Source organism: Vicugna pacos, chromosome 10 (genome assembly GCF_048564905.1).
Source record: "Vicugna pacos chromosome 10, VicPac4, whole genome shotgun sequence".
Taxonomy (NCBI): Eukaryota; Metazoa; Chordata; class Mammalia; order Artiodactyla; family Camelidae; genus Vicugna; species Vicugna pacos.
In genome coordinates this window covers 64080161-64097517 of record NC_132996.1, presented here as the reverse complement: position 1 = coordinate 64097517, position 17357 = coordinate 64080161, and the positions used below count along the sequence as shown (strand labels likewise).

At 40.5% G+C, this 17357-nt stretch overlaps 1 protein-coding gene and 1 long non-coding RNA gene across 3 annotated transcripts in view; both read left to right on the top strand.

The window, feature by feature from the left end:
• Nucleotides 1-10544, top strand: part of LPXN (leupaxin) — a 31219-nt gene extending 20675 nt beyond the window's left edge. For both annotated transcript variants that reach the window (XM_072970004.1, XM_031690709.2), the window contains 4 exons: nucleotides 84-257; nucleotides 360-441; nucleotides 9222-9370; nucleotides 9696-10544. In XM_072970004.1, the coding sequence (XP_072826105.1) occupies nucleotides 84-257; nucleotides 360-441; nucleotides 9222-9370; nucleotides 9696-9965 (675 nt within the window). In that variant the 3' untranslated portion in view covers nucleotides 9966-10544. The remainder of the gene's footprint in view (nucleotides 1-83; nucleotides 258-359; nucleotides 442-9221; nucleotides 9371-9695) is intronic.
• Nucleotides 10545-11772: 1228 nt separating this feature from the next.
• Nucleotides 11773-13663, top strand: LOC140699060 (uncharacterized). Its single transcript, XR_012077082.1, has 2 exons — nucleotides 11773-11893; nucleotides 13303-13663. It is a non-coding gene; the product is annotated as an uncharacterized lncRNA (long non-coding RNA).
• Nucleotides 13664-17357: the final 3694 nt, after the last annotated feature.

The following is a 17357-nucleotide window of genomic DNA, read 5'->3' as shown; positions in this document are numbered from 1 at the left end:
AATAATGTTTGAGAACACCCTGCAGCCTGTGGACCCCTGAGCACCGACGGGGCCCCCATGCCAGGCTTTGCTTCCTTCTCCAGGTGATCCATGCTCTGGGGCAGGCATGGCATCCAGAGCACTTCATCTGTGCTCACTGCAAAGAGGAGATTGGCTCCAGTCCCTTCTTTGAGCGCAGTGGCTTGGCCTACTGCCCCAAGGATTACCACCACCTTTTCTCTCCGCGCTGTGCCTACTGTGCCGCTCCCATCCTGGAGGTAAGCAGAGCCGCCTGCGCCCTGCTCTCCCGTGGCTTAGAGCCGGGGCCCTGTCTTACGGCCCTGCGGCATTCTAACCTTCTCTGTGTGTTTCTTTTCCAGAAAGTGCTGACGGCCATGAACCAAACCTGGCACCCAGAGCACTTCTTCTGCGCTCACTGTGGAGAGGTGTTCGGTGCAGAAGGTACGACCCGGGGTAGTTTCAGGAAGACCAGCAGAGCTCTTCCTTGATCTGCTTGGGTGGCCCTGGTTCCTGCCGTTGCCATCCAGGTGCCCATTTCAGTACCAAATGCCATCCCTCCCTGCCCTTTTCCAACATTTATAAATTTTGTTTAAATCAACTCTGTTAATCAAAGAAATACAAATGCATTGTTTAAAATGCATATATTACTTCAAGGGTAATATTTAAAAAGAACAATCTCTTACTTTTCCTTTCTCTACTCCCAAATCCAGTTTTCCTTTCCAAACTTTTTTAGCTTCTTCTGTTATTTCCTTGTGTGTTTTACATAATATATTACTATGCATTGATTTCCTCCCCCCCCCCCAGTTTTAAATACTGTGTATGAACTTCCTACCAGGGAAGATGAGGATTTAGAAATGGTGTTACTACCGCACCCACCCCAACATAATCCCCCTCCCCCATTCTCTCAGTTATAATTAGGTCATAATTATGGGTCAGATCAGTATTCAGTGTGTGCATGTTGACAGTCACGTAAATATTGCTCCCAGTTGAGCCACATAACAAACTGTGATACGGTAGAGCATGGATTTTGGAGTCAGACTGTCTGGTTCAAATCTGGGCTGTGGTATTATTCGCTATATCTTGTTAGTCAAGTCGTTAATCCTCTCTGTACTCACTTCCCTCATGAGTAGAATAGGCCTAATAATAATGTTTGCCTTATAGGGTCACTATGAGGATTTTATTTAAAAAAGGTTTTTAATAATTTGGGGGGGAGGGGATTAGGTTTATTTTTTTACTTATCTTTAGAGAAGGTCGTGGGGATTGAACCCAGGACTTCATGCATGCTAAGCATGCATTCTACCCCTTGAGCTATACCTCCCCCTTGAGGATTCTGAGAGACATTACCAGCATAGTGTTTAAAATAGTGCCTGGCACATGGAGATAGTAATGATGATGATTATGATCACGGCGTCCTTTTTGTATAAATTTTCTTTTTTCTGAAGTTAATATTTGGATCCCTTTTTCATTTGCTTACATTTCAGTGTATGTATCATTAATTTATCTGGCAGAGCTGCGAAATCCTTCTCAAACTGGTCACCCACACCTGGTACTATGTCAGTTCCATTTGCTTTTTCTTGGAGACAGCCATCCAGAAGACTTCCTTCGTCCCGCTCCAGCCAGAAGTGGGTTCTCCTCAGGCCTGCTGAGAGGCAGTTATTCTGGGCCATCTTCTTGGGAGTTCCCTTGGCTGTTTTCCTCTTTGGATCCTCTGTTTCCTGGATCCTGTGGCTTTTATTACATATTACTGCCTTTATTTTGGTGGAGCACACCCTCTAGTAGCTCCTGAGAAAGAATGAACAGGAGGTGAAAGTTCTGAAGTCTTGAACATCTGAAAATATTTGCCTATCTGAAGTTGCCTGGGCATAGAAACTAGGTGGAAACTATGTAACCTCATCATTCTGAAGACATTGCTTCAGTGTCATCAGTGTTCATGGTTGAGAAGTTTTTTTTTTATTACAATTTTGGTCTCATTCCTGATCCTTTCTACGTGACCTGTTTTTCCCTTTTTTGCAAGCTTTTTTTTTCCCTTCTGCTTTCTGAATTGTCTTGATTTTTTTCTGACTTCTTCTTTTTATGTTTGTTTTGAACAAATATGACTGATGCATGAAATCAGAAAGCTTCTTTACTTTTTTTTTCCTTTTCTTTTCCTGTCCATTTAGAGTTAACTCAGTGGGGAAAGTTTTCTTCTCAATAAAAATGTGGGTAATCCCATGTCTTTTTTGATAATACTCAATAAACTCTTCTAAAGAGAAAATTATGACAAAAACACAAGACTAAGTCCTTTGGTAATTCAGTCTGTGTAATAGCTAAAGCTTCTAACTTATTGTAAGTGACAGCTACCCTTTCCCCCAGTGGGGTCTTTAAGCTGCAGGAGGCCAGGGAAGGGGGTTATGGCCTTTCTTTGGTCCTTTCCCACCTTTGGCATCCACCACCCTCATACCTATCACTAATCTTTTTGTTTGTTTTTGTGTGTAGGGGGGGGGTAATTAGGTTTCTATTTATTAATTTTTAACGGAGGTACTGGGGATTGGACCCAGGACTTCATGCATGCTAAACACGTGATCTACCACAGCTATACCCTCTCACTCCTGTCACTAATCTTGATAGCTGACCCCTCCAGGGTTGAAACAGGGGTGAAAGAGATGAGACCATACGCTTTATTTGAAGACAGATCTAGATAGAGCAGCACTGATAAAATACACTAGCAGAGTGCTTTGTAGTAATTTGCTTGTTCACTGAAGCTTGTTCAGTGCTTTTCACAAATCATTAGATCTTTCATTTTTAGATTGCACTTTAGTTAAGCTCGTTTTTCATTGAGATTTAATCTAGTTTGTGGTAAATTTATATTGCACTGGTAGCCATGGAAGTCTGAGGGTTAGTTGATTAGACAGTCAGCAAGTGAATATCACCCGTGGATGAGTGTGATGTGGAAGTTGCCTGAGCGCAGAATAACAGGATACAGACATATTTCAAGACCTATAAGTAAGATATGAAAGAAAAATATCCTATTCATAGGATGACCAGAAGTGCCATGACGTTAGCTAGTTCTCATTGTTTCTGACTTGGGCTCCTTCTAAACAGACAAGGCTGATTGGGTCATTCCTGACTTTACAAAGTAAATATAAAGCTACACCTGTTTTAAACATTTATTGAGACAATGGACCAAAAATGTCATTTATGAATCAGAAGCTCTTCTTGGGTTGTGTTTTTGTTTTTATACTTTTTTTCTGTAAATGAGTCTCCTACCATGTGACCAGTGCATTAATTAGGTGGCATCCTGTCTTGCCCCGAGTCACATAGTCACACACAAAGTTTCTGAAGTTTCTGTGATGATGGCTTAACCACGGAGTCTCCTGGGAAATTAAATTCATCTGCATTTTTGTTTCCCTTCAGAGAATTCCTCTCTGAGGCTCAAGCTTCTAAGCACATCAGGCCTTCGCATCCTCCCAGAGGGACTAGGTCCTCAGTGCCTACCTCTTTCTTTTTAATTGTTCGTTATCCAGGCCATGCAGGTGCTCCCTAATTTCCCCTGTGTCTAAGAGCCTCCTGGGCATAGAAACACCTTCCCTCTGTCTAAGGCACTTTTAATTGTCAGTGTTTCTTATCCATCCTCCGGAGGTAATTGGCCCCAGAGAGGACCACCCCCCCCCCAGGAAAGTTAAGTGCTGAAACTTTCTCAGAGAGTTTGTTGGGTTACTAACTGCAGGGGTATCACAGCAAGTCTGGCTGATTGCTTTTCATTCTTCTCCTGGGACTCACCTGAGTTGAAACAGAGGCTGTTACCTTCCTGCTGTCTCATTCTTGAGAACAGCTCCCCCATAAATGCCTAGATGAGGGTCTTTCCTAGGTCAGTTGGCATGTCTTATAATTTTCTCAAGTAACCCTACTCACAGGCATGCTCAGTTTTGTGCCATGTGCTTCATGGAGCATCAGCGCCACCTGGGGACTTGTCAGAAATGCAGATTCTCGAGCCCCATCCCAGACCTACTGCATCAGAATCTCTGGGTGGGGTGGGGCCCAGCAGTTGGCACGCTGACAACTGCTCCAGGTGATGGGTGCAGGCTGAAGTTTGGGAGCCACACAAAAGCAAGAAAGGTGGTTATGGGTGTGGGTTTGTTTTTCTTAAATAGTAAGCAGGCCTTCCTGCTTCCAGAGGTACCGGATCAACACTAGATAGTCTCTGATAAGGCGGAACAAGTAGGGTGAGCTCTTCTGTATCTCAGAGGTGTAGAATAAGAACACAGGACAGCTTATACAATCACTGGTTTGCATTCTTCAATCCAGAGGCCTCAGAAATCTATCAAACTCTGTTTTTCAAAGAAAGCACAGTGAACAAGACAAGGCATATCCAAAGTGCCTGTGGATAATGGGCAACTGCAGCTACACGGTTTGGGTCCCACCCCCTGGCTCCTCTGTGGCCTTTTCTCGGTCTGACTGCCACTAGCAAAGTGTATTTCCGGAAATGATGCTCCTTGGATGGGCTGCATTCCAATCTTCTGTGCATTTTGTTTACAAGCCACTTTCCTGGGGCATAGTTAGAGCTCTCATATTTACAGAATTATTGGGTTATGATACTTGGGCTCAGCTGGTACTCTCAGTTCCCGCAGAGAAGTTAAGGTCAGAGTCCACTTAAGTCAAAGGTGTGACCTCCAACTTAGGCTTTAAAGTGAGATTTGAATCTGAGTTCCTCCACGGACTAGTTGGTTCTATGAAATTTCTCTGAGCTTCCCTTTTCTCACTTGTAAACTGGGAGGACCTCTGTAAAGAGTCTAATTTCAGTTTAGAAATGAAGGGCTCTGTAGGTAGAGCCCTCAGCTGGGATCAAGACAAAGTAGGCACTGCAGAAATGGGATTGTTAATAGTCATCCTCGCTTCTGGCAGGCGCTCCTTGTGGATGCTAAGGAGAGTTCCTTTCAGAGAAGTTCCCCTGCTGATACAGGTTCTGGTGAACCCAGAGCTGATGGTCTCAGTTTTTCTGTTGTCATGTTGTTCACGTGTCTGCTCATCCAGTGAAGATTTATTGAGCACTTGCTATGTGTGTATCAGCTACTATTCTAGGTACTAGGGAGACAATGACAAAAGACAATGTTCCTGCCTTCATGGTGCATGGATTCTAGTGACAAAGACAGACAGTAATCACACTAGCCAACTAACTAACTAACTCTGTAGGTTGGGGGGCACGTGGAGAGTAACAAGGTGCTATTTGAAATAGGGTGGTCTGGTCCTCTTAGGCAGTCCCCCGAGTTAAGGGAAGAACCAAACCAGCAGGGTATCTTGAGAAGCGATTTTCAAAGCAGAGGGAATGTATCACTTGAATATGGCTTGAAGATGAATTAGTTTATTGCATTTTTCTTTTTTTAATGTGAAGACAATAAAAAGACCCTGCATAAATTTTCACTTATAATCTATTACCCTGTTAACCTCATGCAACATAAAACATTTTCCAATATTTCTTCTCATTTATTAATGTTTATGCATATAAAAATTATATTGTACCTGAATTTCTTTTTTCACTTAAGCATTTATCCATATTATTTCATAATTTGATAATAATAATTTTAATAATATTAATTATTCTATTAGAGCTTTATGCAAACAAATTATGTAAGCTTATATGGCTGAGGGTGTTCACCAAAGCATTATCCATAGTTCCAAACATTGGAAGCAACAACATTTGTTCACAATTGTATATTTAGATTACTTCTGGTGTCTTAGTAATATAATGTAATGACTGTCTTTAAACATAACATTTTCTTCTACTGAATTATTTGTATGGATTAATTTCCAGGATTGATACACATTATAAAAAGACTTTTCAAAACAATAACATTCAACTTTATCACTAGAAATATAGAAATACATGAATACCTCCATATATTTATTTGACTGTTTTTACTACTTAGCTAAAATTAGAAATTAAACTATTAATTAGCAAAACTTAGAACTTCATCATTTTCTTTTGAGTTTCATGGCCTACTCGTAATGCTGAACATTATTACCTCTAAAAGTATTTCTTCTTGGGCTAATTGTCTATTTGTGAAGCAGCCTTATTTAAAAGGGTTTAAAAAAATTTTTTTTGAGGGAGGAGGTATTAGATTTATTCATTCACTTATTTTTAGAGGAGGTACTGGGGATTGAACCCAGAATCTCCTGCATGCTGAGTATGCACTCTACCGCTTGAGCCATATCCACCCTTTAAAAGAGTTTTAAAAAAAGTAATCACCATGCATTTCTCATCCTCTGTGATCTGGACACAGGATCTGTAAAAATCAAGCCATGGGTTTTCTCATACGCACCTGACAGTGAACATTTCACGTAATAAAGAGAAAGCACTTACACCTCAACAAAGTTATTTCTAACCTTTTTATTACGAAATTTTTAAAACACAAAAGTGCTTCCTTACCTAGCTGACTTCAATAAGTGCCAACATTTTGCCAAATGAATTTCCTCTAACTGTTACCCACCCATCCTTTTATCTTGATGGAACGTTTAAAAGCAAATTCTAGAAATCGTGTCATCTCGCCATTAAATACTTCATCACACATCATCTTTAACTGATAAGTAGCTTTTTTTAAACATAGCTTCCTTCACCCTTAACAACAAAACTAAAAATTTCTAATTATCACTTAAAATCTATGTCCAAATTTCTCAATTTCTAAATAGTGTTATTTACTTGCTTTGTTTGAATCAGGATCCAAGCAAGGTCTGTTGACTGCATTTGACATTTTATCCCTCAAAATTTTTAAATTCTGCAATAATCCTCTCTTCGTTACTTTTTTATACCATTGATTTAAGAAACTGGAACGTATGTCCTGTAAAATGTCCCGTATTCTTGATTTGACTGGCTGCCTCCTCACGATGTTTAACTTATTTGCTTTATCCTCCTCTTATCCTGCCTTCTCCTGTATTTTCTGTAAACTGTTCATTTAGACCTAGAGAATTGATTAGGTTTAGGTTCAGTATTTCCGGGGATGAGAGCCAAGAATGGGTTACAGATAGAGGCTATTGGGTACTTCTTTTTTAACCATATCAAGAGGCGTAAGGGGGTGGGTATAGCTCAGCGGTAGAACACCTGCTTATCTTGCATGAGGTCCTGGGTTCAATCCCCAGTACTTCCATTAAAAATAAATATACCTAATTACCTCCCCCTAAGATAAAAAATTGAAAAGGTGTATAATAACTGGCTGACCTACTTTTACTGATGCCAAGATTGACTGGTTTCAAGCAGTGTCAACCTGATCCCTCCATTGTAAAGTTCTCTATTGATGATCCTTGCCAACGTCTGATGAGCTAGGTTGCAAGATGGTAAATTTTCTATCATTTTTTTCCATTTGTTAGCTGGGATTAGATAAAAAGTAACTTTTCATCATCAACTATTTGGTTATCTTGAAATATATCTCATATAGGAAAATTGGATAAATGTTTCCCCCTTTCCCTTTATAAGGATAATTTTAAGAGTAGTAAGTAGGTTCATTAATAATACTTAGTGGAGACTGAGTTTTTACTTGCTTCATATTGCTATTAAATCATAAAGTTATATTTATTTGGTGTGATTTGATCAAACGCAGCAGTCTTTTTTTTTTTAATGCTCAAATTGTTTTATTGGAGGCTGGTAGTAGCCCCTCTCAGATCGATTACTGTTTCCTTTTAACATGACCCCAATAACCCACGATATCTTCCTGTTTCCTTAGCACATCAAGATACGGCAGGCTCGTCTTGTCAACCATGCCCCATACCTGGAACCAGTCATTCCTCGGAGAGGGCTGGTTAGTTTTAGTGGGAAATTTTATTCAGCGACCACACTCTGGGTGCTAGGAGTGTTCTTTGCTTTTGTGATATCATTGCTTCTAGGTTTTTCAGTGGACAGAACTTAGAATCTGTTTTTTAAAAAATAAAGCTAAATATGAATCATGAATTCTTACTGATATTTGTAAGATTTGTAAGATTTTTTTCCTTTACTTGATAAGTTTAACATTATACTTTTATCTTTTTTTAGACTGAAAACCTTGCTTCCCAAATGCATTACCCTGTTACCGTAATTATTTGCTTTATTATAAATCGACCCATATTAATTTAAAAAATCAATATAAATATTGCAAAAACAAGGTTATTGAAAAAAGTTTATGAATTTTTTATAGCTCTTTTCTGTCTTTAGGATACATCCATAGGACTGCAAGTCAAAATGCTGTTTTAAAGCCACTTAAGTGAATTATTGCCTTCCTTTGGTCATATCATCAATATGATATACAGTTATTTGTTTAAACTTGATTTAATTTTTTAGAGATTGATTTTTTTTCTATTTTTAAAAATTTTATAAAACAATAATTGAAATCATACATACATTTAGGAATTCCTTATATTAACTAATACTTTTCTGAGACATAATTAACAAACATTTTCCTCAGTTTGTCCTTTGTCTTTGCTTAGGCTGCTTTTTGATCATGCATAAATCATTCATATATACTTTTAATGTAGCTAAATGTATTAACTTTAACTTGTTCTTGAACTTTGAGCCATTTTTGTGACAGTTTTCTTAGTCCCTGATCAAAGAGGAACCCATCCATTTTTAATCCAAGTAATTGCATGATTTGAATTATTACATTTAGATCTTGCATCCATTTGGAAATTATTATTTAATAGTACTTTATTTTTAAATATTAGGGACGTTTTTCCCAAATACTATTTTAGATACTGGGGATATAATGTGACAAGACCAACAATATCTAGTTTCTTTCAGAGCAAATGTTCCAGTGATGGAGGACAGACCACAGAGTGGTCTCATATAATGGTAGATGCTATATAAAGGTAATTTCATATAATGGTAGATGCTATAAAGGCGATAAAAAAGAGATGAAGTGATAGATACGGGCTGAAGAGATGCCCCTCTGATACAATGATGTTTGAGCTGATTTCTGAATCCCAAGATGAGGCTAGCCATGTCAAGGCCTGGGGCAGAACCACACAGGCCAACAGAACACTTAGTACAAAGGCACTGAGGAGGAATAGACTTTAACGCTTATGTTAAATGCTTACTATGAACCACGTTACCTGTATTGATTGCCTTGTATGTTTCTTATAACCACCCTTTGAGGTAGGTATCTATTTAGCACCACTCTGAATAAGGGGACACTAAATTTGGGAGACCATTGGCCCCTTCTTAGTCTCCAACGTGGCTTAAGGTCTCAAACTGCGAGAGTGAGTCTTTGCTTTTATCTCTCCAGGCTTTCATGAGAAGGACCAGAAGCCATATTGCCGAAAGGATTTCTTAGCCATGTTCTCACCCAAGTGTGGTGGCTGCAACCGCCCGGTGTTGGAAAACTACCTTTCAGCCATGGATACTGTCTGGCACCCGGAGTGCTTTGTTTGTGGGGTCTGTATACTCATCTACCTTTCAGATTTAGGGAAAGTCAGTGTTCTCCTCCTCGGAGAGGCAACTGGTAAGAGGGCTCACAATTAGGATAAGGAATTGATGGGGGCTTCTTAAAAGGAGACCCAAAACACAGCATCCAATGTGGCCATTTGCTCATCTGTTCTACAAATGGGCAATAGTTTAGCCTCTATTTGTCAAGAGCCCGAATGAGTTCCTCCATCTGGCAGGTGACTGGCAGGGATTTCAAGGCTGAAAATTTACCTTTGCTGCTGTTTTCCTTCTTGACGTCGGCATTTCTCTTCTTGGTCTTCTCCCCACCACCCAGGACTGCTTTAGCGGTTTTTCTACTGGCTCCTTCTTTGAACTGGACGGACGTCCCTTCTGCGAGCTCCATTACCACCAGCGCCGGGGAACCCTCTGCCATGGCTGTGGGCAGCCCATCACCGGCCGCTGCATCAGCGCCATGGGCTACAAGTTCCACCCCGAGCACTTCGTGTGTGCTTTCTGCCTGACACAGCTGTCCAAGGGAATCTTCAGGGAGCAGAACGACAAGACCTATTGTCAGCCCTGCTTCAATAAGCTCTTCCCACTGTAGTCTCACCTGAACCCACGCCCTCTTCAGATTTACTATAACGTGGAAACCCAGAGAGGAAAGGGTGTATTTGAAGTTACTGACCTTCTGCTCAATAGGCTTATAGAGAAAGCCAAGGTGATGAACTTCTAGATGTTACATGACCAGGCTTGTAGTCTTAAATTTCGATTTCTAGTCTTACTATTTTTTTTAAATCATGTACTGGAATTTAGGTAAAGCATCTGCTGTCTAGTGTCTGTATAGATGCATTTTCCACATGCACACATTCATTCCACCACTGGCTTACTTAGACTTCTCCGTTTTCACCCCTATGATCACCCTAAGCTTATCTGCTCTCTCTTGGCCCTCAGAACTGGCCGTGTCCCTGTGACTCGCTTTCTCACAGTCGCTGCTGTGGACTTTATTCTTGGGGAATCGTGATACCCTTTTAAGCTCCTGGCATCTCCCTTCAGTGCAGTTCTTTTTTTCAAGAGAAAGTAGATGAACTGGACAGCCTTGAGTACTGACATCGTTGATAGTTTGTGGTTTTAGTGACTCAGTGTTATATTAGTTTGGTCAATAAACTTTCTGCTTCCCATGGTATTTACTGGATACAACGTGCAATTAAATTTGTGTCATGCCTCTTGTTTACTCCCATACAATAGGCACTTTTGTTTAAATCAAAAGAAATTAAAAGGAGGGATTCCTAGTCACTAACTTTTCTCTTTATTTGGGCCCATAACATTCATTATATTTCATTTTTGCATTTACATGATTGATTGAAAGACGGCAAAGCTTCTTAAAATTGTTTTAATCACTTTGTTTACCTACGGAGAAAAGCAATTTCCACTAGGCACTTGCAAATTCTTATTTGCATATCTATGCACGTCTCCAAACTCATGAAGTTGTGTGTATTACGTATATCCCATTTTCTTGTATATCAATTATGTCTCAATAAACCTGTTTGAAAAATGAAACGGGCATCTTTCTCAAATTCACAATTGTCTCATGAAGACAAACAAGATGGCTGTTCTTAGAGCATCTCTGAAGAAAAATGCTAAGAAACCTAATTTAACCATTTTCCCATTTGGATTAGGAACTCCCCCCCCAAATCTCTACTTAATTATTTGTTCCTCTGAAAAATCGTAGAAGTAAATTTGTAGAAAAGCCTGTCAGGCTTTTAAAGAATGTGACTTTCTCATGTCCTGTCTCAAGTAAGCTTCTGAAGGAGCCATGCTTCCTCAAAGGAAATGTTAGTAAGATCTGTACCATCTCTCTCTTACCATGGTCTTAAAAATAATTGTATGATGATTTATCAAAATTACAAAAAAAAATTACAAAATTACAAAATTAGTTTAAATTACTAAGGAAAACTTTCATGAGTTTACTGGAAGTTTTTTTTTTTTTTAAATAGAGCTGATTTGGCTGTCTTTAGGTTGATGTGGGAACAGAACTGAAATAGATTAAATGATTCTTGCTAACTTTATCATATTGGTCTCATTTATTGGCATAGATAACAAGGGGGTACTGAGAGTTAAAAGGAAGTGGTAACAGTTAATTTTACAAAATAGGAACTCCAAATGCATCCAAGCTATGTGGGAGGCCACCCAGATAGGGAGCCATCTGGCTTCTCCTCCTGTTTGGCTGGCTGAGACTCCCAGACTAAGCAAAATATACGTTCAGTTTCTAAGCCTGCTCGTCGCTGCACAAGACTCTATGATGTCATTTGCAGGTGTGAATGTGGCAATGTTCATGGTTGCTTTGGTAACTTGACAAAGTAAATTTGGGGTTTTAACCCTCAAGAAAGAATGTTCAGGTGCTGACTTTTTTTTTTTTTTAAGAATTAGCTATTTTGAGATTTCAGTAGAATCTACATATTTTAAAATGCCAGAAAAACCAGAGTTTACTAAGGTGCAATTAAGAAGTGACGGCTTTTTCTTCTCACAATGAAAGTAAGTGGTTATACATTTGCTCCAAAGAAGATGCTGCCTTCAGGACCGGTGTTTTAACAGCAAGGAAGCCACTTATAAAAGCTCTCTTGTTAAAACAAAAAAGGAATACTATTCTCATACTGATGTATGCCTGTTTACTCTTGCTTCTGAGTAATTTCTAGCTTTTAAAATATAAAACTACCCTCAAAAGACAGGGTTTTTCCACACATGAGGATATCTATTTTTATAAAAGAATATGCCATAAATTGGGAACTCTGTTCTCAAGGAGGAATCCTTAAATTAGTTTGGCCAATTAGTCTTTGAAATAAGAATAGAGTCCTCCAAGGTGATACACAGAGAAAGACAACAATCATTTTTTTTCATACAAGTTCTAGCACCTACTTCTGCCCTTGTAGGATGGTTGCTAGCCACACGCTCTCTGTTTGTGACCAGTAGGGGGAGAAAGAGTGCTTTTCTCTAGCTTTGCAAGCAAAAATCCCAAGGTTCATCCTAACTGGACTAGCTTAGTTCACTCACCCACCAGTGATGTTTACTGGGAAAGAGGACTGTGCAGCTTGCCTTCAACCAAGCTGGGTCATTCCCAGAGTCAGGAGCAGGACTAAGCTTCTAAAAACACAAGGGCTCTCTGGAGGAGATGTGAATACTTAAAAAAAAAAATCTGGGTACTGGTAAGAAGAGGATCACGAATCTTGAATTCACATGCCTATATGTTCAAAAGTGAAAATATTAAAGTGTGTCTAAGTTTTAAGGTAATACAGGAGGTAAACAAGGAGATATTTCCAGTGCCCCGAGGGAACATGTCGGAGAACTTAACAGAACTCAGAAGCAGAGGAGAGCCGGCAATGATGGTGTTATGAGGAACACATAACAGAGACAGTGGTCTTCCTTAGGCCTTAGGGGGACACAGCATTAAGAAACATCAAAAGCAGCTTCAGTTTGAGAACCCGAGAAAGGGAGATCTTCCAGCTGAAATGAAGTTGAGAAGGGGTCACAACTGTCCCCAGAACTGTCTTAGGCGTGAGCAGGTCCTTAAATAAAGGCAGAGGTAGCAGCCACTAAAATACAAGACTGAAAAAATGACTGTTTATCCTTAAAAAGCTGTGGAGGCTACTAGATAAAACTCCCCATCAGGGCAGCACGTAAGCTGAGAACCCAGAGCTCAAAGGAGAAATGGAAGTCTACTGGGGTCCACTGAATGACAAAGAAAGACGTCTTAGACCAGTGCTGGTGCCTGAGCTGTGCTTGTTGCAAGCGTGTACCTTTGCCCAGAGGCAGCGATGTCTCAAGTCTGTTCAGCAAGAAATGATACCATTTGTATGGGAGTTCCTCCTCCCTAGTTATGGTAAATGCATAGTGTTTGAATTAATGCCCTGTGAAAAGATATCTCATAACCACATTTTGGTTCACAGGTCATGGATTTTGGATAATTGAGTAGACTTTCTGGCATCCTGCTGATAGAATCCATCTTCCCTCCCTGTGTTAGATATCATCAGATCTCAACAAATACTGTATTCTAAGAGTAGCATTTTTCACGGGAGAACTACCCTAATTCCAGCGAGAGACATCTCAGACCACAGGTGCTAACGGGACAACTCCTGAAGCAGAGAATGAGCCAATCAAGAAATCAAAGAGGTCTTCACTTCCTTGGAACTGTAACTCAGAGTTGTGAGACAATTTGATTTTGGATTTTAGTGTCTTTGGACTTGAATATGCTATGTTGAATTGTATGACTGGACAAATTGGGGACACAAAATAGAATGAGTACATTTTTCAGTGTTATTTTTTTCCAGTCTAGTTTCTGCACAAGGCACTGCTTGGTTCCCATTTTTGGTTCCTGTGCTTGGGTGCGGCTGACTTTACCCTCAGCTCCCGGAATAGACACCAGTCTCAGGCCTGACTAGTAAATGTGCTTTGTTTTTCTGGATCAAAGTGACTGGGTCATGGGTAAATATGTGACCCTAGCAAAGTCAATCAGATTGCTCCCTAGGAACTTTGCTGGATTTATTGGGAAAGAGGTACCGGCATTTTGTTGGGATTCTGGCTCTAGGGTTAATAAACCCCATTGCTGCTGAGACATTTTTTTATCATCACTTGAGGGGCCCGAGAATGAAGCCCACACAGAGGAAAGCAGAGCTAAATAATGAAGATGCAATGTCTTCTTTTTTTGAGCCTCTCAGTCCTACTGTATCAGCATCTCAGCTTCAGACTGGGAAGTTGTAACTTTTTTTTGCTTAAGCTGATATGAGTTAGGATTCTGGCTAATTGAGTAAGCAGAGCAGATATATTCTCTCTTTTACAAACTTAAAGTATCGTGAAAGAATGAATAGACGAATGAACAAACACAGTCTACAGTGACACAGATTGTGCATTGTGTGTCACCATGAAAAACAAAAAGACCAAAATAATATCTGTTCACTCCCCAGGACTTTCTTACAGGTCATGGATTTTGGATAATTGAGTGAAGAACTTTGTGTTTTAAGTCTGAGGCATCCTAAGGAGAGCTCAGATATTTAGAAAACAAACTTCTTTTCTTCCGGTCCAATTGGTTAGCAAAGCGGAGTAATGTGTATCAATATTACCAAAGGGGCAAAAAAAAAAAAAGAAAAATGAAGAGAAGATACTGTCATTTTTCTGAGATACAGAAATGTGTTGAAGTTGTTACATAACGTTGTCTAGTGCCCCTCCATGGAAAATGATTAAATTTTTAATGCTACTGTAATGCTGTGTATTTGTAGTGAAAAATAATTGTATAAAAATGATGTCTTACCTGCAAAGAGAAAAGAAAGAAAACTTGGAAAATTATAAGAGAATTGTGTTTACATTTATGCTGAGAGTCGGTCCTTGAAGAAAATTGGGTTTATAAGAGACTGAGGAAGAGAAAGGAGACATTTATAGTGATGCTGAGAGGAGATGGTAGGGACACTTTTTAGTGCTTTGGGGGTCGAGGGTGATGACTTTCATTATGTCCAATGACACTTGGGATTTATGACTTTCCCTCTCCAGGTGTGCTTGCATTTTCAGACGCAAGTTAAGAAATATTGGAGGCTCAAAAATAAAATGAGACGCTTAGAGGGAGAGAGATTTTCCTGAGAGCATCTGAAAATTTTGAAAGAGAGGGAAAGAAGGAGGGGAGAAATTTACAGGCTAGGTAAGAGAACTTGTGAGTTGGGCAAGGTGAAATTTCCAGAGCTTCCAGTAAAGAAAGAAACATGGAGAAGCCACAGGGTGACACAGAACACGTTCTACGAGGAAAATAAAGACAGTGGTGGTTGAGGGTGGGGAGGGTCTGTCACTTTACAAACTTCCTGGTGAAGCTACCACTCATCCTAGAGTGTCTCTTAGTTTGGGTTTTCCTGGAAGTGGATTCTGAGACTAGGGTTTGCGTGCAAATGTCTATTTTAGGAGGGGGTTGCTGGAGGTACCAGTAAGAGAGTGGGGAACCGAGGCAGGCCAATGCAGTGTGCATTTAACGAACAGGTTATTGCTGTGGGAAGATGCATGGCCCTTGATGACCTCTGGGATTTATTGTAGACACACAGGAGGTCAAGCAGTCCCCCCACCCCTCTTCTGCCTCCTCTGGCCTGCCCTCTACGCAAGATGGATGTGCTTCTGACCAAAGAAAGCCCTTAGTCCGAGTCACAGGCGCTTTCAGTAGGAAGCTCAGGGTGCACTCAGCACTGAGTGCCAACAGGTAGGGTGGGAACTTGGAGCATCTGTTGGGGAAAGTTATGAAAAGGTAGGCACATAAGAAAAAGTTCACTGGGAAGATCTTCAACTCACTGATGTTCATACTTGGGATGTGTCGTAAGTCATTTGTTTGCAAAGCTGTAAAACGCTCCCAGTTCTAGAAAGCCGAAAGCATTTCCTCTAGCGTAGTAATGATGGAGGGGATTTAGGAAGGAAAAGAGGGGCAATGATTATCATTTCCGTTTCACCTATGGAAAAATGATCAATTGCATGAATAGGCCAAGATCATTCCATTTTAGTGATGGCACTAGAACCAGACAAAGTGTGTTTAGTGTTCCTTGCCTGGAATACTTCACTTCGACAGTGTAAAGTACATCTCAGAAATATGGCCCATGTGGTGGATTTTCCAGGGGTGAGGGAGGGCACTAGGGCAGGAAAGGTGACCCACTGCTGTAACATACGTTGTTTGGGGTATAGTGGTAAGAACCGTAGCCTTGGCTCCAGACAAACCAAAGTTCAAAGGTTCATTCTACCATTTACCAATTATGTAAACATTAGCAATTATTATGTGCTAAATGACACACCTACAGGAGCCATGACAGTTCCCAGCTGACCATAAAAGGCCAAAGAATGGGCAGGGGGGTGCCCAATTCCTGGAAATCTCCATCCCTTTTCCAAAATAGTTGGAATAATCCTCCTACTCATTAGCATATGGAATTACCCAGCCCACAAAATCTAACCACTCCCACACCTCATGGCCACTTTCTCTTTCCTAGCTGGCCCCATGTTCTGGGGCCACCTCTCTTGCTTTCCAAGACAGTCTGCACTCTGTCTATGGAGTGTGTATATTCCTGAATAAATCTACTTTCACTTAAAAAAAAAGAAAAAACAAATTGTGTAAACCTCAGTTAAGCTATTTATCTTCTCAAACTTCAGTTTCACAATATGCTAAATGTGGGTAACAACACCTCCCACGTGGGTTTTGCTGGGAGAATTAACTAAGATAATAAGTGAGAAAGAGCTTTGTAAACCACCAAGAACCATACATAAAAGGCATTAACGGAATAGTCCGAGAGATTTGTGAAGGAGTCAGAACAGCTTCCCTCTCTAGCATTTCCATGGAGACCGTGAAACCATAGCAGGCTTTTTGTTGTTTTAGTATGATTTTAGAAATCTTTTTTAAGGCTCAGGGTGAAAGCTGATGGAATTGAAAATTCTGGGAGGAGATTAGGCGAAGAGCTCGAGTTTGAGCTCATAATCTTCCTTTGCAGCAACATATTGACAAAGTCTGCTCAAGACGGAATGATTTCCATGGCGCAGGAAATCCGTCAGTCGGCTGCTTCCCTTAGATAGAAAGCAGAGCCCCCAGGGTAAAGAAGCAGAGCCAAGGGAGGAGTTCAGGCACCTTCCAGTGCCACGATGCTTGCTGCCCGTCAACGGCGTAACCATAATTCCAGGGAAAGTCCCAGGGAGATCCTCGTCATCATGGTTACTTGCATTCGTTTTGCCAGGGCTGCTATCACAAAATGCCGCAGACTGGGTGGCTGTAACAGCAGAAATTTATTTCCTCCCCGTTCTGGGGGTTTGAAGTCCAAGATCAAGGTGTCGACAGGTTCTGACTGGCTTATCTCTTTGGCTTATAGAGCCCCACCACCACCACTTTCTGTGTCCACACATGACCTTTTCTCTGTGCATGTGCCTCCCTGCTGTCTCCTCCTCTTCTTATAAGGACACTAATCCTACTGGATTAGGGCCCCACCTTTGTGACCTCATTTAA